Source organism: Cantharellus anzutake (genome assembly GCF_015039405.1).
Source record: "Cantharellus anzutake strain C23 chromosome Unknown EI90scaffold_79, whole genome shotgun sequence".
Classification (NCBI taxonomy): domain Eukaryota; kingdom Fungi; phylum Basidiomycota; class Agaricomycetes; order Cantharellales; family Hydnaceae; genus Cantharellus; species Cantharellus anzutake.
The window spans coordinates 310475-337548 of NW_024067029.1; the positions used below are offsets into that span (position 1 = coordinate 310475).

The following is a 27074-nucleotide window of genomic DNA, read 5'->3' on the forward strand; positions in this document are numbered from 1 at the left end:
CATGAAGACACAACTAGGCACAACTGAGTCATAACTAGGACTTCTCAACTTGTACATAACTAAAAAAAGTCTTGGCATATATACAACAAAACAGCAAGTTGTGTCGAGTTTTGAGTTGGACCTTGGGTGGCCCAACTCAGGCAAAACTCATCCATAACTCGGTCTTTAGAATTTCCTTAGCTCCATCTACTGCGGATCCGAAATCATGTGAGAACTGCACAGTTTCGGACTTGCCCCTCCATGGCTGGGTGGACTACGAAGCAAAAATCCAACATCGCTGACTCCTCAGCAAATCCACCCCGTTCCAAGTGCAAAAAAAGTTCCTGGGCTAGAACCTGAGCCACCAGCCACCACTGAGCCATTACCAGCACTCCCAAAAACCGAGAATGAATCTTCCCAACATGTGCTTTGGCTCGGCAATTCACACTGGACAGACCGTCTAGTTGCTTTTATTGTTGAGAACACTAACATCCACTTGAAACTGTTTGGGGATTCTACCAAGTTGGCTGTGTCTGAAGATAGGCCAAAGGTATGTAAAATCTATTCTTCGGCCTCTGCATACAACTGAGCACTGACAAGCCACTGTCATCATAAGGTATCCAATCACCACACTAAGAAGTTCTACCATGAGCAGGTTGCTGTTGCAATCTGGGATGTGGAGGATGAACCAGAGCGTCCTTTTTTTCTTGCAAACAAGGCCAAGTATACACAAGCAGTTAATTCCTGCATCGACAAGTATGTCTAACTGTGCCTCATTAAATCCCTGTTCCCACCCGCTTTTAGTCTTCACAAGGAGTATAAAAAGCATGCCAAAACTCTCAGTCAAACCAGGATTGGTCTGGACAAAATTGAGATCACTATTGGTTCGTAAATTGCTAACCAAATTGGTGAGTCATCCTTTCGGAAATGGTCTGTGCTTGCATCTTATGCTGTATAAAGATGCCATTCTGGAGGATTTCCCTTGGTGGCATGATCTGAACCCAATCTGGTGTGAATTACCGAAGTATAATGTGCTGACTACCAGCAACTCTACTGCAGATGGTCAGGAACTTGCAACCCATTTAGATGGCATCCTCAATTCCTTGTCTGAAAAAGGTGGAGCAGTAGTGGAGGGCAATTCTGAGGACAACTCTCAACTTCTGGTATGTGTATTTGGTGACCATTATATTTGTTGTTTATTCATGTGTCATATGAGGACCTGCCTCCTGACACCAGTGCTGCCTCCACATCTCCAATTGGATCATCACCACCACCATCCTCACCCCTTGTGCTGTTCTCTGATTTGGATGAGACTAAATATGCGCCATCAGAGGCCTCTACTCCTACATTGAGTACACTGACTCAACCCACTCGGGCTGCTAGGTTTCACACACCTTTGCCCTCAGTATCAACTCCTCTCAGTAAATCAGCGCTTATTCAACCCACCCGAAAAGGAAAGCGTGATGCCCTATCTGTCAGAACGTGCGGATTCGGACAACTCCGGAGTGGAATTGGAGACTTAGCATGGAAGGACCTTGGCCTCAGCAACTCAGGTGGAGCGCTGTGCCATTGCTGGTTGTCCTGGGGGTCCCTAATTTCGGATCTAGCAGAGGGAAAGTCTCTTGGGGGAATTCATGTCAATTTCGGACTGAGGTTACAAGTTACTAGGTACATTGTATATAAGGAGGGGTCCGGAATCAAAAGGAACAAGGGTAGGACGAAAGGAGACAAAGGGAGATGGAAAGAGGAACAACACCGAGGGTCAAGTGTTTGACTCAATGGTGTTTCCCAAAGGAGGAATGAAGGGCCAAGGCCCAAGAAGGAAGGAAGGAGGATGGGAGTCGGGAATGGCTAGCTGACTGAATAGAAGGAAGCAGCAGCCCAAATAGGAATGAGGGAGAATAGCGGAATTGAAATGGACAATGCAATAGTTGCAAGGTCCGGAGTAAGTCCGGAAAGTCCGAACTCGGAGGTTAAACTCCGGAATATTGGCAAAGGTAATTAAATGGAATGAGCTAACCAATACAATGGGTATAAGCGGAGGTGGGGTCAAAGTCCGAGGTCGGAGCTAAGACCGGAGGTTCCGGAGACGAGATGTGAACGGGATGCTGGAGTGGAGGTCCAGAGTCGGGAGCATAGGTTTTGCGTACTCGTCTGGAAGGTGTCGAGGTTGGGGTCGGACCCGGAATGTTCCGGAGTCGGACCGAAGGTGGTGTCTGAGCCGGAGGTGGGATAACCTCTTGGGAGTCAGCAAGGAGAAAGTGATGGAAGGGAAGTAGGGCTCCAGAAGTCGGAGTTCGGAGTTCCAGGAGCCCGGAGCAGAGGTCGGGATTGTATGGATATGACACTATCTGAGTTTCATGAGCAAAGTCGTCTCGAGTTTGAACAAACATGCTGGGAGTCAGAGCAATTACATGAGCGGTTGTTGGTCCAGGAGCAGCGGAAGACACTGCGTGCAACACAGAAGCACCAACAAGAGATGCTAAACCTGGAAGTTAAGAAATTGGAATTGGAAATGCAGTTGGCCTCCCGCACTTCCTGTTAGAGATGGGCGGAAACGGACGACTCCGGAGTGGAATCGGAGACTTAGCGTGGAGGGACCTTGGCCTCAGCGACTCAAGCGGAGCGCTGTGCCATTGCTGTTTGTCCATTTGGTCCTTAATTTCACAGTAGGTGAGCAGGAAGTCTCTTGGGGGCATTTCAGGTCGATTTCGGACTGAAACCAGACGAGTATGTACAAGCGCCGATATATATATAAGGAAGGGGCAAAAGCACAAGGAGAACAAAGGGTGACCGAATCGGAACGAAGACGTCCGAACGGGAACAAAGGGTTAGAGGGAGCGGAGCGGTACCGAAGGTCATAGGGCAAGACCTGTGATACAACCGAAAGGAGGTAGAGTGGGCGAGGCCCAGAGGAGCAGGAGGATGAGGGGAAGTGGGGGTGATGACTAACTGGCTAGAATAGAAAGAAGCAGTAGTCCAAATAGGGATGAGGGGGAATTGTGAGAAATACATTACAAACGGCGAGAGTGCCGGAGGCGGTCCGCGAAGCTCGGGGGTTGCGGAGCTTACGGAGGTTACGGAGGCGGGGTTGGAAGTCCGAGGAATATTGGCAATGGTGTTCACGTAGTATGAGGTCACCAATGCAATGGACTAAGACCGAGGTGGAGTCAAAGTCCGAGGTATGGACTATGACGGAGGCTCGGAGTAAGGTACGAACGGTGTCTGAGTGTGAAGTACGGAACAGCGGTGGATGGTCGTAACTTGGCGGAAGGGTGGCGGAGGAGTGACGGAGGAAGGAGAGAGGGGACAGGTAAGGAAGAGTAGTCAGGTCCGAAGGTGGATATCGGAACGGACGGAGAAAGCGTAGGGGATGACGGGAGGGTGGAGGTGTGGTGAGGGGGAAGCGGAGTTGTAGGAAGGGTGGCGAGTAAGGCGATGTTCGGTCCGAGATGAGTATCGGAACGGACGGAGAAGGGGTCGGAGAGGTAAGAGGAGGGGTGTGTTGCCAAGACCGAAGGTGAGTATCGGAAAGGCAGCGGTAGGTTATGACTCCGGAGGTGAAGAGGGTGGTGTCCGGAAGTCAGGTCGGGGTCGGGTATGCACGGATATGACACTTCCCATGATATGCTTTTCACACCAACTTTCCTGGGACCAACTGACATGACTGGCACAAGTGGAAACTTTGGCACTAGTCTCTGAGACTCCAAGCATTACAATTTAATATGATTTTAGTACAATGCATCAAATAGGGCTTCCTGAATTAGCTGCCTTTTCTGTTGCCCCTCTGTTTCACCCACAACACGCTGCTCCTGATGAGTCCATACAAAGCCATCCACCTCCTCATCTAGTCCCTCCTCCTGTCCGTCCAAGCCAAGATGGATCCAGTCCCAGAAATCATCTTCAGCCTCCGTAATTTCAAATTGAGCAGCTATAGAATGAATTATCAAACAAGCCCGAATCCATGCTAATGCCAACATAAGATCATTCTCACAGTTAATCTGTTGCCGAAGTCCTTTGAGTGACTGAAACCGGCCTTTCAGGAAACCAACAGCATGTTCAGACCGGATGCGGACCTAGTGTAATCATGAGCAAATAACAGTCAAGGAAATTGAAAATTCATGTACATGCAAGAGGTAGTAGTTGAATTGACAGTTCTCTGGGGTCAGAGACAGCGGAGCCTTGTATGGTACAATACACCATGGTGTGAGGCCATAGGCAGTGTCAGCCCACACCCACTCACCATTATGGAAGAGCTGATCATGTTCTTTGGCAATGCGTGACTCACGGAAAGCTGTTGCATCATTGTCAGGGCCCGGCCTCGGACTCGGAGGCTCCCTGACCTCAACCCCCATCTAACCTGTCCTCACACTATGCAGGGCATGAGATGTATAGTAAAAGGGAGAGAGTATATACACTTGCCTATGCAGGGCATGAGATGAGAAGAAGGGTAAAGGTCTCATCTCCCCGCATGGTTGCTATATAAAGGAATGGGTCACATGCCCACAACTATACAGCTCCTAGAGTTGTGTAGTGTGACCTGGAGGGAACATCCAGGTGGCAGTGCCCAGTAAGCGTGGGAACGTTCTGGGCGAGCTGCTCGCTCAGAAAGTTCCCACGCTATCCCGTGCGCGCATGTACACAACACACAAAGGCAACAACAAGGCAACAGTCAAAGAATAAAGGGGGTAAAGTAGGTGGGGAGTCCAGGGCACCCTAAGGCAGGGTGCTGAACCCTGACAATCATGCATACTACCAGGAGGGCCCAGAACATAATCAACAATCCGGAGATTGGGAAGTGTGATAAGCTACCAAATTATAATTAGTAAAACAAACACATATCAGGATGTGTCATACTGTAAGACTAAGGGAGTAGTTGGATTTGCGATCAAAAAATTGCTCGCCATAATGACCAGGTTTTGATGCAAGCGGAATCAGTGTCCCATCCACCATACAGTATCCAGATCGCCAAGCACAACATGATACATTTTCCACCCAATTTGATGCCTCATGCTTCTCCAGAGCAGTGGGCCATCAGATGGCTTGGTTATGCAGTGGGATAAAAGCCCGTATGACACAGCGAGTTGCTTTGACAACAGCACCCTCACTGCAGCCTGCCCACTGCGCAATTTTCCTGACTGATGCAGCATTCCCAAAATGGCCAAAGCGGTAAAGCGTGATGGCTAGCTGGTGTGGGATGGGGAGTGAGGATGCATTCATTTCAGGGTGAAAAATAGGATTATTTTCAATCAGTGAAAGTAGCATGTTGAATGTGCGTGGGGATACTCAGAGGTTGTAACGGAAGTGGGTGGGATCATTGAATCTGAAGCACTCAAGGATAAGGCCTAGTTGACTGCATTTTGTGACCTCATTGGGATGGAGAACACGTGTGGTGAGCAATAGGGTCAAGAATTTACGGACCTGTCGCATAGCAGTGGAGTGAATGTGGTGGATACGGCCAAATATGGCATCAAATGAGTCTGATTCTGTGGGTGTGATGTCAGGTGCAAGTGTGGAATTAAGGTTGCCATCGCTATCAGAGGTAGAGGTGGTACTGGTAGTAGAACTAGTTGAGGATGTGGTTGACGCGCAAGAGCTGCTGGACTCTGAGCCATCCGAAATGTCGGCATAGGTTTGAGACAGAACTAAGCGACAGCAGCGATGGTAGTAGGAATTTTGGAGGGTACGGACATGTGTCAGTGTTGCAGCAATAGCCTGTTGACGAGGGGATATGGTTGGCATCAACTGTACAGTTCTTACATAAGTGGCTCATCTTAGGCAAGGTGGACAGACTTAGAGATTTGGGTAATATTTGCATTACTTTCGTGAACACCCCATAACTGCCCTGAAACTAATCTAAAACTGTCTGGACAGCTGAGGCACAACTGCATCAGCATGTGATGGAGTTGTGTGCAAGTTTTGCGTCAGTTTTGTCCTACTTTTGCCTTCGTGAATCACCCTAATAAGATTTTTTCATTTTTTAATTAGGGTGGGTGTTCAAGACCATGCTCAATGTAGCTTGACACCATCCCCCCTGATTTCCTTGACAACGGGAGGGTGCAGCACAGTGAAAGTCAGACAGTAAGTTCTTCTGGTATTTATCTCAAACCCATTTTTTTTTCTAATCAATAGAATTTTTTTCATTTTTTAACTTTCATCCCATTCCACCATCCATTGTTGAGGAAAAGCCATCAAACCTGAGGTGAGCCCGCAATGAAGACAGAACCCAATTAAAAAATGAAGAAAAATCCTATCAATTAGAAAAAAAATGGGTTTGAGATAAATACCAGAAGAACTTACTGTCTGACTTTCACTGCGCTGCACCCTCCCATTGTCGAGGAAATCAGGGGGGACAGTGTCAAGTGTCATATCCATCCCCAGCCATCGACTTCCGGTCCCTCCGATCCCTCCGTTCCAACTCCGCTCCTCCCTCACTAACCTCGGAGCCCCCGTATTCCGCAATCCTCTCGGCGCCCCTCGATGGTCACCACCCCCTCATTTCAATTTATTACCTACGCCTCCCTAAGTACGGAGCCCCAAAGACTTCCGGACAGCTCCGACGTCCGCTAGCGCACCCCCGCCTCCGCTGGGCAATACACTCGCCTGCCCTGCAGAGCCCACCTTCGGGCCTATCCCTCCTTTCCGTTTCTGGGTTATCGCCTGCCTTTCCGCTAACCCCATGAACCGACTCGTCGGTAATATTCAGTCGGCTAAATGTTTAAACCCCGTTAGCTCCGCTCCGTTCGGCTCCGCCAATTGCGGAACCGTCTCCACTGTAACCATATATATATCCCACTTGTACATAGGTTACGCCCCAGTAGAAAAATCAACTAGAGTTACCTCCCTAGGTTCTAATTGCCAGTCAGTAAGTTAGGGCACGGACGTGTCACTAGGCACAGCGCTCTTGGCAGAAGTCGCTGAGGCCGAAGCCCTCCATTACGGAGACATTCCTTCGTCTCGAATCTGGTCTCTGACAGTCAAGCTACATTGACGTGAACACCCACCCTTATTAAAAAACGAAAAAATCTTATCAATTAGAAAAAAAAATGGGTTTGATACATATGGAAGAACTACTCACTGCGCAACTTTTATCCCATTTCACTCAGTAGTTGTTGAGGAAAGTGGGGGGATTGTGTGAGCCACGCAATGGCACATAACCTGATTAAGAAATGAAAAAAGTCCTATCAATTAGAAAAAAAAATGGGTTCAAGATATTTACAAGAACTACCTACTGCCTAATTTTCATCTCTTTCCATCCAGCCATTGTTGAGAAAAATGGGGGGGATTGTAACAAATGTGAATTTATAAAAAACGAGAATTAGGATTATCGGTGGTTAATTAATCTGTAGGAGTAAAATACATGCATTTTAAAAGAAACCACAAGTCCCTAGCTCATCTGGTTGCAGAGATATGAGCTGTTCTTTGCCAGGCTTGCCTTCACGCAACAAGCAAGTGCGGAACCGAAATTCGTCATGTGGACTATTGGATCATGACGTCCACTTACAGCGAAAACCGGTTTATCAGGGAAAAAGGTGATGAGAAAGTCCCTGAATTGCTCAAATTGGAAGGGTGTCCCTGATGCATGTGCCTCTGTTGCCGTCATGTTGAAAACTTCAAATTACCGAGTCAATGTTCGGAAAATCTCATAGGAGTAGTAGCATGAGGCATGGAAGAAAGGATAGGTAAAGTGAAATGGGCACGTAGTGCCTTGATTTGCGAGATCTAACTTCGGTATTTAACCTTCATAGATTAATTGTTTTTAACTGCAAACAAGTTCAGTGTTATGGCCGATGGGCTATGTATATAGGCCTGTTTAGGTAGTTGGTAGGGGTTGTTGGTTCAAGGCTCCCTTTGGGTGGTGTTTTTTTGCTATACTTTTCAACTTAGCCACTCTTTTGCCCTCTTCCATTCAAAGTTATTCTTTTCAAAAAAAAGGTGTAAGCACGCTGAGCCCAATAGCACCAAAGTGAGAAAAGAGAACAAGTCAAAACAAGTCGAAAGTGCAACAAAAATATCATCCACACTGGGACTTGAACTGACAACCCCTACTAATAACCTAAATTCCCAAAGGTATACAACCCATCAACCATGATACCGAACTTGTTTCCATCTGAAAACAATTAACCTATGAAGGTTACAGTATATTCAGAAGTCAGATCTCGCAAATCAAGGCACTACATGCCCATTTCACTGGGGCCTCAGTTGTTCAGTCCGATAGCGGCTTACATGTGATTTCAAAACCAGCTGGCTTCAGTATAGCCACCAAGCCACCTCACCGTTCCCCTGCATGCTGCAGGAGCTGCCGAAGTGAAACCATGAAATTTGGTCTATCCCATTGCTGTACTATCATCATAGGAAGCACAGCGCTTCGATGAATCAATGGATTGCATCTCAAATTGCTATATAATGTTGTGCTGAGTCTTCCAGTATCTGGACAGAGGAGCCACAGATTCATACCAACACTAAAGTGACTGAGGAAACGTAAGCTTTTGATTTCCAGTTCAGGACCCCATGATGCTGAATGACATAGTATGGAAAGCTTCGTTTCTGCACGTCCCATTCAGGAATGCCTAGAGAAATTCCCTCATGTTAAAGTAGCCGATGATGGAGACCTCTTAATCCCAACTGAACTCTCTGAAAAATTCTTTCAAATCCTTGATACAGAGGAGAGAGCATCCATGCCTAGGCCAGTCAATGTCCCAACATCGCCATTGCCACCTCTGCCATGTCCCCCCCTTCCCTCCAACAATATTTGTCATCAATTATCAGCTATCCATACAGAAACTAGAGTCACGCGGAAACTCCATGCCAACTATCTTATTGATTGGCCTCTTGAAGCGATTGTTGAGTATCCAAGAACCACGGACTCACCAAACGAACGTATCCTCCATATTTTTCGTGTTGATCCCACCAGCCCGGTTTTACCACAGCACAACTTCCTATATGGCTTTGGGTCCCCTTGTGGCATGCACGAAAATGTTCAATGCTATGCATTGAAAGGTCAGAGCGGTGTGTACCCTCGATGCAGGGAACAACATCTAACTTGTGGGTGCCCTAATGCCCATAAATTACATGTCGCATCACTGATCCTTCTTTACCTAGGCCAAGGAATGAAAGTTTGCGAATTCAGTAACTTGGAACTACAGTCCATCCCTCATAGCTTAGCATGCCATGATGATGTCAGCGCCCGGGCCTGTGATGAACATCATCTACATTATGGAAATCCCTCAGCAGCAAAACATTTACAGCAAGCTACTCTTGCGAAATATACTGCACTCCAAAAGATGGGCTGTCCTTCACCTCAGGATCTCGAAACCATTATGACTGACACTGAATGGGATGCGCTCAATGAGAAACTATGCAACAATCTTGAAAGTCGGCGGGGATGGGATCACTGTAACTCACGTTGCAGTGGACGATTGGTTCTGGAGATGGATTATGAAGATCCTCTGCACCGAGGGTCCCTTTGTGTGAGGTAGAGCATCTTTTAGAGGATTCACACTTGATGCGATGTCTCATTATCCCCTAGGTGCGAACACTTCTCTGCTCTGCACCGAAGTCATTTTGAAGAAGTAATTGTCGGTGTCAATGCTGAATACTTTGAGGCCCTATGGTTTGATGATGAAGAGACTGTCAAAGAAATCGAGTGTATGAGCAATAGCCAGGGCTGGGGACCTGATGCTATGTGCTTGACCATTGAGAATTCCTCGTCAACCCAGACCCATTGCAGTGAGTCTAACAAGTCTCTACAGTATTTACATAATCTGATTCAACTCAGCTGTTGACCATCATCTACCAAATAATCGTCGTGGAAAGCTCAAGCAAATCACATGTACCTGTATAATGTGAATTTACACACCATACAATCTTCATGATTGTCCCTATGTTGCAATCACATTTCAGGGCTCTCACACACACCCGATCCCCCTTGCTCACACTGTTCCTGCACAATTGCGGGATCTAATCACCAGCCTGGTGAAGGGGATGGGTGCAGATCTTGCAGATGCAATGCCCAGGCAATTTTCCTGTTACCCATCTGTCCAATATGCACTCAAGTCATTCTTCCCAGACCTTCCCCACCCTACTTTAATGGATCTCCACCCTTCTTTGGGAAACTATGAGCACTTGCGGATTTTTATAAAGGTACAGAAACAAAAAGAATTCCCCTTTGGAACTGACTGGGAGGGTATGTTATATCTGGCATGACCTAATACTCAGGTTAGTTATACTAATGTGTATTTTTTCGCTGCCCAGGGGCTGTCCATTTTCAGTGCCAGGAAAGCAAACTTCCCTCCTGAAAATCGGTATGTCCGCCATATCAAAGAAGCCATGGTGTCAGGGTTCAGCACCCTGCCCTAGGGTGCCCCAGACTTCCCAACCAATCCCTTCCTTCCATTCCTTCATTGTTGCCTTGTTGTTGCCTTTCTGTGTTGTGTATCCGCGTGCACGGGATAGCGTGGGAACTTTCTGAGCGAGCAGCTCGCCCAGAATGTTCCCACGCTTACTGGGCACTGCCACCTGGATGTTCCCTCCAGGTCACACTACACAACTCTAGGAGCTGTACAGTTGTGGGCATGTGACCCATTCCTTTATATAGCAACCATGCGGGAGATGAGACTTTTACCCTTCTTCTCATCTCATGCCCCGCATAGTGTGAGGACAGGTCAGATGGGGGTTGAGGTCAGGGAGCCTCTGAGTCCGAGGCCGGGCCCTGACACATGGCAGATCCAACAGACAAAGATCAGCAGCACTACCACATTATCGTCTGTATGACACACTATATGAGTGATCTGTTGGCCAATTGCATGTATATCCAAAGTGATATTGCATTCAAGTGGGTGAAGGATTGGTATGAGTTTGAAATTGCAGCATGGCACCGTGAACTTCGGACGAAGTAGACTTCTCAATTCTTTTTTGATGGGTATCAGCTAACCTGTGAAATAGGTGTCATTGTGTGCCGTGCTTTCCTGAATCGTCAAACTTCCAGCATCCACTACCTCCTCTTCTGCCTCATTGATGAAATAGTTCAGGAGGACACTGGACAGTTCCTAAAATGGCGCCATTTGGACTCTCCCTCAATCAAGGAGCCCCTTGGCATTTGTATGTGGATGGCTGATTTTCATGAAGGCCAAGCACTAGGTAAAGTCATTACTGCCTTTATACATCGCATCTTACTGCCTGATCCCTAAATGCCATCATAGGAATTGGTCAGTATCTTCACTACTGTGCACACCGGATACAGGAGAATCGAAGAGATCTTCATGAGCCACATCGATTCCTTAAGGACCTTTCCCCATTAGACCATCTCTCCCGGATTTTTCGAGGTTGTGCAGTCCATTGGCAAAGGGGTGTCAAGGAATTTGATGCTTTGACTAAGCGTCATATGCTCTCACTGATGTCTCCTCATGATAGACACTACAGTGAAGCATTCCAAGCAATTCAGGCAGGAGGGAAAAAAGCAAAAGGTAGTGTGTCGCTTCTCCATTGAGCACCCACTAAAGACAGTACAGATTGGTTGGAGGATAAAATCTGGCGACAATTTGTCTTTCCTGCCATATGCAAAGCTAAGAACTTCATTCCAGACACAGTTTGGGAGGCAGGTGACAGGAATGACAACGTGAGCGAAGGACTTCACCATCAAATCAATCAGACAGGGACATCACAGACATTAGTTGGAGGAATCCAGTCTGGGTACATGTTCAATCAAACTCGCAAGCAAGAACAAACACTTCAAGTAGCTTTTGGCATTAGACCTTCATATGGGGTTCAAGGAGATTCAGAACGGCTGGTAAAGAGTATGAGTCGCAAACGTGAGCATGATTTTTCAGGACAAAATGATTTTATCCAGCAATATTTGTAGATTCGAAGAAGCTCCAAGGCCAGCAAGAACTGTCAGAGACCAGACTCGAGATGAGGAGATGTCTCCGTAACGGAGGGCTTCGGCCTCAGCGACTTCTGCCAAGAGCGCTGTGCCTAGTGACACGTCTGTGCCCTAACTTACTGACTGGCAATTAGAACCTAGGGGGTAACTCTAGTTGATTTTTCTACTGGGGCGTAACCTATGTACAAGTGGGATATATATATGGTTACAGCGGAGACGGTTCCGCAATTGGCAGAGCCGAACGGAGCGGAGCTAATGGGGTTTAACCATTAGCCGACTGAATATTACCGACGAGTCGGTTCACGGGGTTAGCGGAAAGGCAGGCGATAACCCAGAAACGGAAAGGAGGGATAGGCCCGAAGGTGGGCTCTGCAGGGCAGGCGAGTGTATTGCCCAACAGAGGCAGGGGTGCGCTAGCGGACGTCGGAGCTGTCCGGAAGTCTTCAGGGCTCCGTACTTAGGGAGGCATAGGTAATAAATTGAAATGAGGGGGTGGTGACCATCGAGGGGCGCCGAGAGGATTGCGGAATACGGGGGCTCCGAGGTTAGTGAGGGAGGAGCGGAGTTGGAATGGAGGGATCGGAGGGACCGGAAGTCGATGGTCGGGGATGGATATGACAAGAACGACAACCTAATACAATGTCCTCAGTGCAAGTGACTGCTATAGCTGAGGGTGCTATCTCAATGCCACACAACCCTGAGCCAGCAAATGCTGGCAATTTGTCAGCTGCAATCCCCACTTACAATTTCACTTCATGAGTGTTGATTCCTCCTATCAGACTATCTTGATAGTGATATATACAAAATCTGCAGCACAAATGCTGAACATTTGCAGGTGGATGCACGTGTAGTTCATTACCTTCCACGTCAGATTGCACCATGAGTAGTTACCATCCTGTTCAATTTGAACACCACAAAATAAGAGATAAATGAATCATTTGATCAGTGCAGGGATATAAAAGCTCAGGATAAGACAGACCCAAATGTGGACTATATATTTACCCAGCATGCGTGCCAGTGTATGTACATATGAGCCAACTGACATGATCTTCGACAAGAAGGAATGGGAAAGTTATCTAGCACGATAACAATACAACCAAGAAAAAGGATCAACCACCACACTGTTGACGGTGTGAGCAATTGCAGCCCTTGTTGACATACTGACTTCAAACAGCTAGTCAACAAGACTGGTATCATTTCCATTCGAAGTATCTGGACTATCAGCAGTCATGCATGTGTTCGAGTGACTCTCAAGGCTTGCTGGCGTAAATATCTCATGGCATGTGCGGCACATTGTCACTCCCTCAATCGAACCTGACCGGGCATGTGCCAAGTGTGAAGCCCTTTGTCCTTCCTCAAATGAGATGGCATGAGTCCGAAGCATCTCATAACAGCGATGCAGAATCTCATCAATCGAAGGTGATGGCGAAGGTGATGGTGAATATGGGATATAATCCGGAAGATGGGAAAAGGATTCCGAGCCACTGGGTCGATGTGGTTGGGGTGTGTAGAGGTTGTAGGGTCAATAGCGTTCTAGCCACATAGATTGTCAACAGAGACCTACATGAATAAATTTGGCACAATACAAACCAACAGGACCCACACGATGACAAGGGCGAATTGAAGTGGTGCCTATAAAACCTAACACTCTACTATGAGATTGAAATATCAGGCATCGGATAAGAGTACCTACTTTGAAACCCACACAGATCTAGCTGGCAGACAGCATACCAGGATGCTGCTCTGCATGCACCATCCGATTGGTAAATACATTTCGCTTCCTCATTAACCACAAATGGGTTCCAAATACAAAAGCAAAATGGGTGAGGGTGATGTTGAGGATATCTCCCAGCGTGATCATTGAGCTGCGACGGAGCAACAACTTTTCTGCTTGGGTACTGTGGCCTATCAGCAACATGGCTCAGCAAAGGCAAACCAGAAAAATACATGGATGCACCGTTCCCAATCAACAATACATCCCTCCTCAGGAATGTAGGTCTGGGGGATCCTGCTGGCAGCAATTACGCGCTGCAAAGGTGCCCATTTTTGATGAAAGGCTCCACGATTCTGATAATGGCTTTGGAGCATACTCAGTTAGGGAGATTCTGCTGAATGTTCTCCATATTTTCTGATCGTTTTATGGGCCATTGTGGAAGAACCTTCCCCCCAAAGCAGCCGTGAACGTTGTTGGAGGGCCTAGCATCATCTCTGGTAAGGAAAGCTCAATTAGATAACAAAGTTTCAAGTTGCACAACTGGTATTGATGATGGGTTGACTTACATACCATCACCAAAACGTTGAATGTGTTCATCATGTAAGTTGGCCTGAGAAGCCGTTGGGCTGAAATTCCCTGGGAGATTCCGCTGCTGATGCCCAGCATTGCGTATCAGCAGTATCAGCAGTATCAGCAGTGCATACATAGGGCAAGACAGCTTTCCTAGTTCTAATTAACATTGACAGGTCAGACACCAGAGATGACGGTCCAAAAGCATCTACAGAGCCAGTCACATCCTCTAATATAATATTACGAAGTCATAGAGGCTGGAGTCCTGCCAGTCACATCCCGCGTCCAAGGTCATGTCGAGCTAAATAAGCAGCCAGGTTCGCTGGCATTGGTTCATGTTTATATTGGCACGATAGACAGCAGGAAAGCCACCTGCCAAGCATGAGAAGTGTCAGTGATGTGGCAGAGAATAACCCTGTGCCACATGCGCTGCATCGCCATTGATATCTCGTGACAAGAATGGTTTGCCTCCACAAGCCAGCCGCTATCGGACTGAACAACATTGCCCCCCATTTCACTTTACCTATCCTTTCTTCCATGCCTCATGCTACTACTCCTATGAGATTTTCCGAACATTGACTCGGTAATTTGAAGTTTTCAACATGACAGCAACAGAGGCACGTGCATCAGGGACACCCTTCCAATTTGAGCAATTCAGGGACTTTCTCATCACCTTTTTCCCTGATAAACCAGTTTTCACTGTAAGCATCTACGATGCAGTGCATGATAGACGTGATTGTTTGAGATGAAAGGAAAGCTAGCGAGAGGTATTTCTAATCCTTCTTTATTTGGAAGTGCATCCTGCCAAATAATTAGGGGGGCTCTGTCAGGGATGCGTCTGGGGTCGAGAGGGCCTGGGGGTAATGTCCGGCACTGAGGCCGTCGTGGGGTGTGGAGCGGGCATGCGTACTGGCAGGCCCAATCCGGGACAATGGTCCCTGGCCACTCAGACTGAAGTGGAGAATGTGTTATTATTATTAAAGGGGAAAACTATACTACTTACCTGAAGTGGAGAATGTGAGAAGAAGGTTACTTCTTTGGTTCCCACTTCAGGTACATTTATGTACATGCGGCTTGAGTCACATGACAAGTGCCACGTCATCCTCGGAGACAGCCACAGGCATCCAGGTGTCCCCATGGGGGATCCTGAGAGTGTCTGCTGCATGCGTGCATGCTGGGCACAGCAGGAAGCCGTCCGGGGTGTGTGGGCCGGATGGGTCAATAGTACATCGATACAAAGGAAGGTGGTCCATGTAGATAGAAGGAAATAAACAGGAAGAGGAAGATGAGAAGAATGAAATAAAGAAAGGAGAAGGAAGAGGGAAAAGAAAGGGGAAGAGAGGGAGGAAGGAGGAGGGAGAGGGATGGACAGCGGGGAGCGGGTGTGGTGTGGCCGGGTGGGTCCGGGTGGACCCGGGTCAGGCGGGTGTGCCCTGACAGGCTCACGGTTGAATAAATTCACCTAAACTGGATCTCAAGTGAGATTTCTCAAGTGAACCTAAAGTGACAAAAGTGCATCAAAACTAGATCTAAAGTTGCCACTTTAGGTCCTTCTCGACTTGGGGCTCAGGAGCCCCAATTCACCTAAAGTCACCCATCTAAACTTGGCTTTAAAACTGAGTAAGTCCGTGTTAACACTAGCTGTACAGTTTGCTACCTCAGTCACCTGTCTGTTCCCTTCACCATGCTGCTGCTGCTGCTCGACGTGGATATTATTATTGTCACTGTTGTCATCAGTGTCCAAACTAGAACTCAAGAGTGAATCCTTAATTTTAGACACTGACATTGTTGATGGTGATGTGCATGTATTCACAGTGTATGCTGGAGGGCCGCATGTTGTCATGGCAGATGCGACACAAGGACAAAGGGGGAGGAGAGGCACTAGTTTCACATTCACTGTTTCCTTTGTTGTCATTAGCCCAATGGATTGTACATTGCACCTATATAAACAACATCGCGCTCTAGCCCAACTTCACGCTCCCATTCACCCAAGTCTTCATCAAAAGAACCAGTTCAAAGGCTTGACTCAGTCAGGATGGCAATTGTAACATGTTCAACGTAAATACAGGTAAATATGCTCTGAGGTTGTTCCTCCAATGGAGCGCATTCGGATGTATAGTGATGGCGTGACACAGAATGGAACGGACTTATGAGATCCAGGCCCGAGCTACTTTGGACGCACTTTAGAACCGCCCCAACTGTGAGCGCCCTTGAAATGACCTAAACTCGACCTAAACTCGCTCTAAACTGAGGCCCCACTTGAGGTGGAATTTAGGTCAATTTTGAACCACTTCAGAACCCAGTTTAGCTCCACTTTAATCAACCATGAGGCCCCCTATTGTCTTGGCAGGTTGCCCAATCATCAATTTTTGCTGGACTTCACTGCACATGCGAGGCTTTAAACAACATGGAAGATGAGGTACACTTCCCCAAGCACTGGCAACCATATGGGGCCGGTGGGAGCGTGTCCGATGTGGAAGAGTATGCACTGGACGTCGACACTCAGGCTTCCTGTCCCACTCACGAGAATGCTTAGCGCGAACTGGAGAATCCGTCCAGTCTCAAGCTGGAGGACTTTATGATTTCACTTTCTCCGGCGATCGACATCGTGACAACACTGAAAAAAAGCGCCTCGGATATAATACTGTCATCGGAGGAATATGTGTACTTCAAATAATTATCTCCTTTGTGAGGGTCATAGCCATCATTGGGACTTCCTGTTCGTACTTGTCGATTGTAATTGTAAAAATACACATGTACAAGATCGCAACAAACCAGACCAAGGTCACAGAGTATATATGAAGTCTCGGTGTCTGTCACCTAGCCTCAGCTTCTCTTCAATATCGTCATCTGCGCCATTACCGTGTAATCTGCGCACTTTGGCCTTCTGCAAGTTCTTGTAATGAAAATAGCAAAGTGTCAGGCATACATCTACGATCAATACTGCGTGATCAGCGATCGTTATTAGCACAAGTTGTTGGACAAGAGCCAAACAGTTATGCCCTCACCAACAGTGCAGCTGATGTTGAGCTTCGTTGTTTTGTGGAAACGAGGGGCATCGTGGTACATCCACGATCCCAATATCCCTCCAGAGCTGCTGCAGATGTTTGCTGGAAACCCGGATGCAGTGAGCACAATGATCCGAGGCATTAATTAGGGATGTTGTGGACATTACCAAATGAGAGAGCTGTAGCACGGCGGTAGTGAGGATAGACATTGCTGCCCGAGAGAAATTCATCAACTTGGCAAAACCGAAATCGTCGACGATCTTACTTTGAGATCCACGTAACCGTACAAGGAACGGTGATGTACAAGCCAATCGCTTGGGCGAATAGCGAGCCGTACCTCACATGAACATTTGTGCTCTCTATGGAATTTCAAGTCAACGCCACGTTCACCATGGGGCAGTGGTGTGTACGAACGATACATCATGATGAATCCTGCCAGAGTGATGAAGCTGGAGCTAATCGCAATTTTTCCCCTGCAACGGTATTTGTCGCTGAAATATGCGGCCGTTATGCTCGCTGAATAAGACACTGAGTTTAAAATCCAAAACAATGCAAGCGATAACGCACAAATAAACCCGCAGGCGAATGGAGGGACTCCATAAAGCTGAGTTTTAGCGGGGGAGTAGCCTAGACTCCCCACTACGGTCGGGAGGCTAGTTTATCATCAGCCTACTGCTCTGGCAGTGGTTTTCAGCATGACAATAATCTCACAAGTACGCTATTCCAAAGAAAAGGTAACCTGGACAACACCTATGATAACGCAGTAGCACGACAAGGGAGCACACATTCAACGCACCAATAATGAATCCCGCAGTGGATAGGAATAGGACATGAGGCGCTGTGAGAGTCGACCACACGCTTGAGAGCTGGAATATATCATCCACTGTGTTAAAAACCGTATCTTCTTGGATTGTACGAGTGTATGCGAATTTTTCTTCTTCCGTCATCAAGGTAGCACTCGGAATATCCCTCGGTAGCCAAAAGTAGGAGGCGACACCAAATACGATAGTAAAGATACCTTCCTGTATGTAACAAATAGCTCAATTCAGGGAGAGGTCCCCTTGATACCTGAAGGACGAACTAAGAAGAAAATCCAGCTATGTTGCAAATTTCAGCATGGTTGAGCGACATGTCAACGAACGCACCTCCAGCTGGGTTTACCTCCTTTACCGTCAAGATGAACGATAGCGTAAGCCAAAAGTCCAGAAAACGCGCTCCCAAGGCTCGTAGCACTTAAGAACATGGCTATCCTTTTCTGCAACTCGTGGCGGGTATAAAACTCCGACAGATATAAGATGAGTGCCGGAATCAGGGGCCCTGAAATGGAATGGAAGTAAACCATGGGCAGTAAGAACTTGAAAACGGGACATACCTTCGGTCAGCCCTAGGAATAAACGGGAAACAATTAATCCATGGTAGGATGTGACGAAACCTTGTACAAGTGGAAGTCAAGATGATCAGGACCTGATTCCTATGCGGGAGTTTCATTTTTAAACCTTGGAATGTCTCGACCAGGCCCCATGCGACAACAAGGGTAGGTATAAATATACGGGCTCCAATCCTCTTAAACAAGAAGTTGGAGAACATCTCCACAAGTAGATAAGGTACTAGTGGGACTGGATGTCAGCGATTGTAATCATTGGCCTTGCTCGAAGCTGACCCACTAAAGAAGATGCTCAAAACGATGGAAAATTGAGACGGGGACATTTTGAGGTCTTTCAAAAGCCCTGTCTTTGCAACATTTCCTGTTCGAGTGAGCAGTCGTCAGAATCGAAAATCGGGACAAACACAACACGTTTGGTCTCCACCTAGGTTCGTTTTATCCTTGAGCGTAAGATGATAGGTCGGAAAGGGTATTACGAGGTACATGGAAGATTCAGCTCACGATCAAGTTGAGGAAGTCTGACAAGGTACTAGTTAAATTAAGGCTCATATTTTCTGTCCGGCAGATAGCTTACAGACGACGGTTGACGTCGTAAGGACAACAAGATCGATTTTGACACGAGCTCGTCGAGCCGCGGCTAAATCGACACTGCCCTCAAGGAGGGCGCCATTGACACTGGGACTGCTGTCACGATGATTCTTGCCACTAAAGTCGGGCTCCTCTGCGCCAACATTAGCGACGGTTGGCTTATCCATTGCAGCGCCTGAGTGGGGGTGAGAGAAGAGGTGGGTTCAAAGGCTTTCCTGATACACGATAGTCAGTGAAACATTGAAGACCAAAAGTACTTAAAGGCGTTCACGAATGAACTCTCACACACTAAGCCATTCCCCCCAAATACTGGAAGAACAGGTATACAACGGATGATCTGTGGTACTACGTTGTGGTAGTGATGATGGGCTTCTTGAGAAGATGCTCGCTAGGAATTGTTCTAAGTGTATTCAACGACAGTCTTGATAATGCTGATCTACAGCATTATATATCTCGCAGTTATACGTTATTCCATTCTCCGGCTCTGCTGATGAGCTTTTCAACGATGATACGATGAAAAAAAGAATTAGATATTCTTCCCAGAAGCATTCGGGCACGGCACCAGAGTATCATCAAGGGTTCTTGTGTACCAAGCTGTAAGACGTTAAGAACCATTCACGCCCACTTCTCCCGGTGGGTCATAATACAAGTTGTTCGTAAGACAAGAGGTCGCGAATATCATGGTCATATTGAGCGGCGTCCAGGATCGAAGTGAACAAGTAAGATGCCTCAGGCGTAAGTCACGGGAACAAGGGACACGAGAAATCATCGCCGAATCACTAGTTGGCGCAGGATATACCGAGTCCATCTCCCTCCCTTCCCAAGTATAGCCGTCAGGGGCGGGCTCCAAGGATTAATTGTGTCCGCCAGTGATACCAAGTCAAATTTCATCGCCCCATCCACATGCACATCCACGCCATTTTGCAATGCATGTGAGAGCCAGTTATTGTACAGATCATGCATTGAGATGGTTGGATAAAGGCAAAGCACCGATTTCATATCGGAGGGACCGTCGTTATTCAAACTCTGCCCAGGGCCAGTGCCGATGGAGGGGTAGCCGGAGCTCTGATGTGCTCGCTATTCGCGGTGGGTTCCCAGTGGCTTGATCAGAAGTATGATCCTAATGAATCGTTCCAACCGAGACTCTCATGTCCAATTTCAGATTAGGGATCAGGAGTTACACTGACCAATGGCTGGACGATTGAAGTCAGATGGACCTGAAGAGCAACAACGCCTAAAGACATGCTACAAGAGCAGTGTCTCCAATAATATGACAAGAGCTGCTCTGTAGGAACTGGTCACCATGAGCACAAGCATCAAAGCTAGGGTTCCAGGAATGGAATAAGCCGGAAACGTGAGACGACTGCGGAAGTACTCTCGGGTGACCAGTAGAAGGTGTAGGCGAAGTAGAATATGTGGGTTCGTTCGGCGATGATCGGCGAAGTTGAACCTTTTCCACACGAAGATCAAACCGGACATCAACACGGATAGAAAGGCACCCCGCTAAGGGGTGTGTTCCACAAGAGAACCCGTCTGATCAAGCGCGCATGCATCAGTAATTCCCAGCTGTTCCCATTGTCCGGCGAGGTGAACAGGCCGAGGATCTACCTAGACGCGGCATCTCCAGGCCTATCCTGAGCTTCCTTCCAGGCTGAGGATCTCGAGCCCTGACCAATGTCTTCCGCGAGGATATTGCCGGCGTGCCAAGCTGTTCAACTCCCAGTTCGCCATTTATTGGCAGCTCAGCTGTGCTTCCCTCAAAGGCATTGCAAACACATTAGGAATGTTCCAGACATGCGCGTGAGAAACGGATTGAAGCCTGACACAAGTGTGGAGCGGAGAACGATTAGTAAAGGACGCTGAACCTGGCATTTGGATCTGCAGAGCTCAAAACCCTTGAGTTCTGGAGTATGCAATGACTTCTTGAGCTGAATGAACTGCAGTTACCCCCCGGCTCAAAAGGGCATAACAAAAATGCAACTGCCCGGGTGAGACTCGAACTCACAGCCTCCTGATGTCAGCACGGTAACAGTCAGACGCGCTAACCAATTGCGCTACCAGGCACCCATTGGTTTGGGAGTTTTATTGGACCCTATACTCTTTTAGATCGCCGGAGGAGGTTCAGACTGTCGACCGATGTGGCTATGCATACCCCACCTCATTCATGTTCTCACTGCGGAAGGAAAACAATGATTCTGTTAGGAATGATACTCCCGAGTTTAAGAAGGACCCAAACCCTAAAGGGACCGTGAAGTCATTTGTCGCCGTTCGTACATCCTTTACTTGCGGGGGTACAGGAACAATGGGGTTTGACACAGCCAACAGGAATCTCCATCTGCCAAGTACATCTTGGACAGTCCGAAACGCGACACCGTCGAAGCAGACTTGTGTCGGCAAGAACCAGATGGGAGTAAACGGTGCATCAAGGTGTGCGGTTGCAGGCATGGTGCACTTTCATCAATGACTATTCACAAACCCACTTCAATGATAGGTTGCATTACAATCTCGCGCCCTGTTTTCAACGATGCAGGTCCGTCAAATTCCCTCAAACGTCCCGGCGATGGTGTTGAATTACTGTGATGCACGTTAGAGCCTCGGCTTCTACTGCGCCCTACCTTTCGATCCAAAACACACGGAAATTGAGTGTACCCCCATGCCGAAATAAACAACTATGTGTGAATGCCAATACCGAGCTCGTTTTTCAATCCATGACGTCCTTGCCTTGAAGTCAGCTTGAGACCAAAAAGAGCACCTCAGACCCCGAAAAAAGTGACACGAAATTGTGCAGTAGATCATTCAACTATGAACACTTAAATCCTCGATAAGACCATCTTTGACAAGCTCATCAAAGGCTTCGATATTCACGATACCCTTTTCAAGGCTGATTCTTTGGCGTTCCGCGATCTTCCTCCTGTCCTCCAATGCAAGGAGCTCTGCGGTTGCCACCATACCTTCATATTGCAATCTCAGAAAATTAGGAGTGTTCGCGTTGATTTTCTTCCACGCCTGCGTAGTGGACGCAACATGCTTTGCGATCTACGAGAAAATGACATAGAATGAGCATGCGAGTACGGTGGGACAGATTAATCACGAACATTTTCCTCCAAATCCTCAGCAAGAGGCCGTTTGCGCAACTTAGGAATATAGGGCGGGCCTCTCCTCATAGTAGCCGGGGCGGAAGGAATTTGTGAGCGTGTCGCAAGTGCTTCCTGAGACCTAAAGTTTCTCGGCTCAGTTGGAGGCGCCTTCGGAACAACACTGCTCGGTGTTTTTGAACTTGGGCCTGGGTCAGAGTCCGTCATCTTCTGCACGCCCGAAGCAGCCGTTGTATTCGCAGCGTTCTGGCTTGGTACAGGACCAGGGGAGGTGCTACCTAGAGCGGGGGTTTGGACAGGTGGCTGCTGCGCCTGCGGTGTTGGCTCAAGACTGGGGGTTGGCTCAGGGATTGGGAAATCAGGTTCCCCAGTCTCAACGGGTAGCGTTGTTGTAGGCGGGGACATCGGAGGTGCGATGGCGGTAATATCCTTGGGACCCGTCGGTGTGGGGCTATTTGGGGATATCTGGGTGGGATTGAGCGGGTGAGTTCTGGGAGGACGCCTGATTTTCACAGGTGGAGATGATCTGTGTGAAGGCGACCTTGATCTTGAACGCATCCTAGGATCACCAGTAGACACACCATCCAGTCTGTTCCCAATAGCCCCACCCACCGACCTTCCCCGTTCTTCTCCGCTCTTCCGTGCATTGCTCCATTCCCCCGAGCTAGGAGACGATCTACGATTTGCTTCTTCATTTAGTCTTGACCCTGGAGAGACGGGTTGTTCCGCCCTCGGGCCACTCGACTCGTACGTCCCTCCGCCATGTGAAGTAGTTGACTGGCGATGACTCCCATCCTGTGAACGTGAGGGCGAAGGAGAGTAATGTGAGCGGGATGGACGTCCGGCATCCCTTCCCGAGGGATAATTTCCTCGTCTAGACATGCTGTGTTGGCTCGTATATGTGTCTCGGTGGTGACGGAAGGTGCGAGAATACGAGTCTTGTGGATACCCTGTCAAAACATAGAGCGACCTAAGCACCATCGAGTGAGCTCGAAAAGGGGTACAAACAGACCGTGAGGATCTCTTCTAGGATAATGATCCGGATATCGTTCGAGTCTACCATAGTTTTCCCTCTCAAGAGCATCTTGATACGGCGTTCTGTCTCGGCGCTCGTAGGCTTCATCCCAAGCTCTCCTGTCCTCATACCGACCATCATAGTAGCGACCATCGTATCTGTCATATCTCTCGCGCTCATAAGTATGATCGGGATACCTGGAAGAGGATGAAGAATGTCTGGAAGAATGTGGAGGAAGTGAAGACGATGGGTCATGGTACGAATTGGAAGCGTAGATTTCCCCTCTGTCTCGCCCACGAGACGAGTACGAGGAGTTAGGTGCCGTCCTGCGGGAAAGGGATTGGCTAGTCCGGGATGCGCCTCCTCTGAACGCTGGAGGCCTTGGTGGCAAATTCGACATTTCAGTCAGCACTCGATAAATTTCTCAATGAATTATATTGTGCAAGAAAAAAAAGCTCCCAGATAAGCGCCACGAACGAACAGGCAATGGAAATCCGGTAGCGGTTGAGAGGCCAAGATCGCTTCAAGCAAACTGGTCAATGCGATTGTATTGAAGCGGAGTTGGCCGAATATTTTTTTTTCATTGTTATGCTGTCGAATGGCCAACTTTCGACTTTGTGGGGCTTTCTGGGAGATGATACCTTCTTTCTCGCCTACTCTGATGTCGCATTGAGTGGCCTCTCATTGCACTAATTATTTGCACCTGGGTCCCATCCCTTTCGTCAGCAGTCATCTCCTTTCTTAGCGGCAAGAATTTGTGCAAGAATGACTAGAATGCTCAGATACATTATTCGCTCGTTATAATCGGCACCCGGGATAGGCGCTCATCCCTTCCCTTCAGTCTTGCATTAGGGGACTGGAGGCGGAAGTCAAGGGATGCAGCCTACATGCTTTATCCAGCAACGTGGCGATTAGAATGAAAAAAAATCATTGTTGGCCACACTTATTGACATTCTAGCCTTGCAGCGTATGTGTTCATCAATGGTATCAGTATAATTGTAGATTTAACTTGGAAATCTGTCAAATGGCTTATATCGTATTGCTCCTCATTTTATCACCATCATAGACACTAGGAACAAGTCTTGGCGTGTTAATCTCTCCATTAGAGCCCAAGCATCGTGGCGCTTGCTTGACGTAGCCCGGTGTCTGAATTCTATTGTCCGAGGACACGGTGAAGAAAGTACCTCTTGAAGACATCAGGACCTGGGCTCTTCCAGGCCACGGACACATCGAGGACCCGGCTGTCCGGTCTGGGTCCTTTCAGAGTACCATCCTTAGCAGGTGATGGACGATCATCGAGATCAACGTCCTTTCTGGACCGTACAGTCCCTACTTCTTCTGTTCCTCTGCATTGTGTCATCAGCGGTCTTTACCCATATGACATACTCCTTATCCACTCACGTTCGGCGATCAACAACACACATACCTTTCGTGAGCTCTCCCGTTCGTTCGATTATGAATTCTCGTTTCTTCGTAGCCCATCCCACCTTGAGATCCAGACCACGGATTTCAGCATGGTCAATCACGAAAAACGCGGCCAGAGGGTCGTGCATCCCAAACAAATCTCCCGTGTAGCCCCATGCGGTAAGGACCCGCCTGGTCCGCGATAAAACGGGATCGATAAAAGAGCGAAGAATGTTGGGTGTCCGTTGCTCTGCATCGGGCCGGATGAGGTCGCCGAAAGGTATTGTATGCTGCGAAGTAATATCCAGTGGGGTGAGGAGAAAGTCAAAATGTCCGAGAGTCGCAGATTTGAGGACAATGTCAACGGCATACCTGAAGAATTAATGATCAATCCACCGAATACAATGTACTGAGAGAATTCCACTTACGGATCGGCGAAGAAGTTAAACTCCGATGCAGGTGATGTGTTGCCTGGTGTTTCGAAAGTCCCTCCCATGGTGACGACTCGCTTGACTCGGGAAAATGTTTGTGGATCCTTTTTCAATGCAAGGGCGACATTTGTCACTGCGCAAATAACTTGATGAGCTCAGCGGCCGACAAACCAAGGGCAACACGTCTTACAAGGCCCCAGGGATAGGAGTGTGACTGACAATGGAGGCTCAGACGCCAAGGTGGACAAAATCGCGTCATGGGCGGGTTCTGACGAGAGCAAAAGAGGACTATGTTGGGGGACTGCAACAGGAGCATCAAACTCTGTGTGAGTGGTCGTGATGTCAGAGAGTCCATCCGGGCCATGCTTGATATGTCACATTATGATTTAGCCGAAGAGGAGCAAGGATAGCTTTACTCACAAAATATTCCGCAAGGTCGAGAGTGCCCTCAAGTGGACCACTGGCACCCTTGACGAGTTTCGTTTTTGTTGTGGTTTGTAGGCCAGCGAAACGGTTCTTTTCTCCTGGATGCTGCGCAATGTGACGATCGAGGACGTGGTATAGCTTTTGAATATTTAAGGAAGCCTTGTCCACCGTAGTGTTGCCTAAAGTATGAGGACATTCGAGTCCGTCTCAATTCGCAAAAATATATCCCCCTAACGCACCGAAGCAGACGCTAATCACTTCGATGGAGACTTCCGGTGAAGACAATAACAGAAGTATCGCAAGGACATCATCAACTCCAGGCTGCCACAAAACCTTTCAATTCTTCACCGATCCCGTCTCCGCATAAACTTACATCAGTGTCTACGATTATCTTGTGCACCATACTTGTGTCCGTGCTGCGCTGAGTAGATCGATATTGTGACTGGCACGAGAAAGGGAATTGTGACACCTCCCTTCGATTTGCTCGCACAACTTTGGCCGACCATGGATTCCCTAATCGGGAACCATTGGGATTTACAGAGGTGGGTATCATCTAGTGTGGTTGGGGATAAAATTGCTAGGAGTGACCACCTCATTCCTCAGCACATCATATCAGAATTCTCGGCTTCCCATTGAAAGGTACTGTTGTTCTGGCGATGTTGACGAGAGAGCTCACATATTTTCGCTTTCATCACTGATGAGGCGGAGAACAGGCAATACTGAGCCCTACGCTTTTCCAACCTTGCTAGGCAGGATCCCAGCCTCTACTAAAGTAGACGGCCTTACTCGAACAGATGTTGCACACACGGAATAGATGGAACTGCATGCCTCTAGTAGGACGACGTGGACGTTCCGTATCGGTAGGCACGTACCCTACTTAGGTACGACAGATCTTCCCTCCCGATCGATCGAGGATCCCCGCGACGTGAATGTTATCACATTTTCCCCTTCTTGAGCATGCGCACGAGACGGATGTTACTATTCCCTGTCGGTTGACTTCTCAAACGAAGAAGGGTCTCTTTTTAATGAGAGTGATTCTGAGCAAGAACTCGAGGCTCGAACATCTAATGTGTGGCCTAGAACGCCATCAAATGTACTCCGACTTCATTTCTCATCACCGTTAGAAGACCCATATGGGAGTTGTCATTCTCATGCAAGGGTTGACACCTTACGCTCACCCTCTTGGAAGTATCACTTGCACCTGAGAATAATGTTAGTAAATACACATGTATATAAGTTATTGAGAATCAAGAGGAAAATCAAGGGGAAATCAACTCACAGCCACGAAGCGCGTTATTGTGCCATGCTAGTCATATATGGGTTCGCTGTCTTCCAGTGTGCACGTTTCATCAGTGAAATTATTCACATTGGAGGGACCTATTGAAAGACCGTCCGTATTCGCTATGGTATCGGCCACTACAATTGAGGTCATGGACAGTGCGACAGTGTTTCGACAATCGATAAGCGACTCGGATTACGGACCCAGAGTTAAGCATTGCTTGAGCTTGTAAAAATGGTGCATGGAATGCATGTTACTCAACATGGCTCAGTATAACAAGGGGGTCAACCCCAATTCGCT

At 47.9% G+C, this 27074-nt stretch overlaps 6 protein-coding genes and 1 non-coding gene across 7 annotated transcripts; 4 read left to right on the top strand and 3 right to left on the bottom strand.

Annotated features, from left to right (window-relative positions):
* Nucleotides 1–240: 240 nt before the first annotated feature.
* EI90DRAFT_3020319 (uncharacterized protein) lies at nucleotides 241–1281 on the top strand (the record flags this gene model as incomplete). The annotated part of the gene is made up of 6 exons (XM_039057498.1): nucleotides 241–319; nucleotides 435–529; nucleotides 596–735; nucleotides 784–863; nucleotides 940–1142; nucleotides 1216–1281. 6 exons carry the CDS (start codon nucleotides 241–243, stop codon nucleotides 1279–1281), a joined length of 663 nt encoding a protein of 220 aa, XP_038910621.1.
* Nucleotides 1282–8510: 7229 nt separating this feature from the next.
* EI90DRAFT_3131700 (uncharacterized protein) lies at nucleotides 8511–9828 on the top strand (the record flags this gene model as incomplete). Its single annotated transcript, XM_039064412.1, has 4 exons — nucleotides 8511–9024; nucleotides 9082–9454; nucleotides 9509–9708; nucleotides 9758–9828. 4 exons carry the CDS (start codon nucleotides 8511–8513, stop codon nucleotides 9826–9828), a joined length of 1158 nt encoding a protein of 385 aa, XP_038910622.1.
* A 93-nt stretch (nucleotides 9829–9921) lies between these two features.
* Nucleotides 9922–11839, top strand: EI90DRAFT_2938700 (uncharacterized protein; the record flags this gene model as incomplete). Its single annotated transcript, XM_039055205.1, has 6 exons — nucleotides 9922–10169; nucleotides 10452–10555; nucleotides 10720–10857; nucleotides 10924–11118; nucleotides 11181–11444; nucleotides 11490–11839. Coding segments are annotated over 6 exons (1299 nt in total), but the record flags the coding sequence as incomplete, so codon positions are not given.
* Nucleotides 11840–16916: 5077 nt separating this feature from the next.
* Nucleotides 16917–19326, bottom strand: EI90DRAFT_3079392 (MFS general substrate transporter). The gene is made up of 14 exons (XM_039061831.1): nucleotides 19125–19326; nucleotides 19038–19065; nucleotides 18817–18883; nucleotides 18649–18759; nucleotides 18525–18584; nucleotides 18294–18469; nucleotides 17949–18174; nucleotides 17864–17891; nucleotides 17720–17805; nucleotides 17567–17668; nucleotides 17418–17511; nucleotides 17320–17363; nucleotides 17153–17254; nucleotides 16917–17087 (listed from the first exon to the last, which is right to left on the bottom strand). Exons 1-14 carry the CDS (start codon nucleotides 19289–19291, stop codon nucleotides 16930–16932), a joined length of 1449 nt encoding a protein of 482 aa, XP_038910624.1. The 5' UTR covers nucleotides 19292–19326; the 3' UTR covers nucleotides 16917–16929.
* Nucleotides 19327–21104: 1778 nt separating this feature from the next.
* On the bottom strand, nucleotides 21105–21188 carry EI90DRAFT_t233. Its single transcript has one exon. It is a non-coding gene; the product is annotated as a tRNA-Asn (tRNA).
* A 100-nt stretch (nucleotides 21189–21288) lies between these two features.
* On the top strand, nucleotides 21289–21789 carry EI90DRAFT_3131702 (uncharacterized protein; the record flags this gene model as incomplete). Its single annotated transcript, XM_039064413.1, has 4 exons — nucleotides 21289–21390; nucleotides 21450–21551; nucleotides 21616–21654; nucleotides 21715–21789. The coding sequence occupies 4 exons, from the start codon at nucleotides 21289–21291 to the stop codon at nucleotides 21787–21789; spliced, it is 318 nt and encodes a 105-aa protein (XP_038910625.1).
* Nucleotides 21790–24631: 2842 nt separating this feature from the next.
* EI90DRAFT_2938646 (putative hydrolase) lies at nucleotides 24632–25898 on the bottom strand (the record flags this gene model as incomplete). The annotated part of the gene is made up of 6 exons (XM_039055204.1): nucleotides 24632–25010; nucleotides 25067–25202; nucleotides 25260–25434; nucleotides 25490–25674; nucleotides 25735–25816; nucleotides 25869–25898. 6 exons carry the CDS (start codon nucleotides 25896–25898, stop codon nucleotides 24632–24634), a joined length of 987 nt encoding a protein of 328 aa, XP_038910626.1.
* Between the last annotated feature and the right edge of the window lie 1176 nt (nucleotides 25899–27074).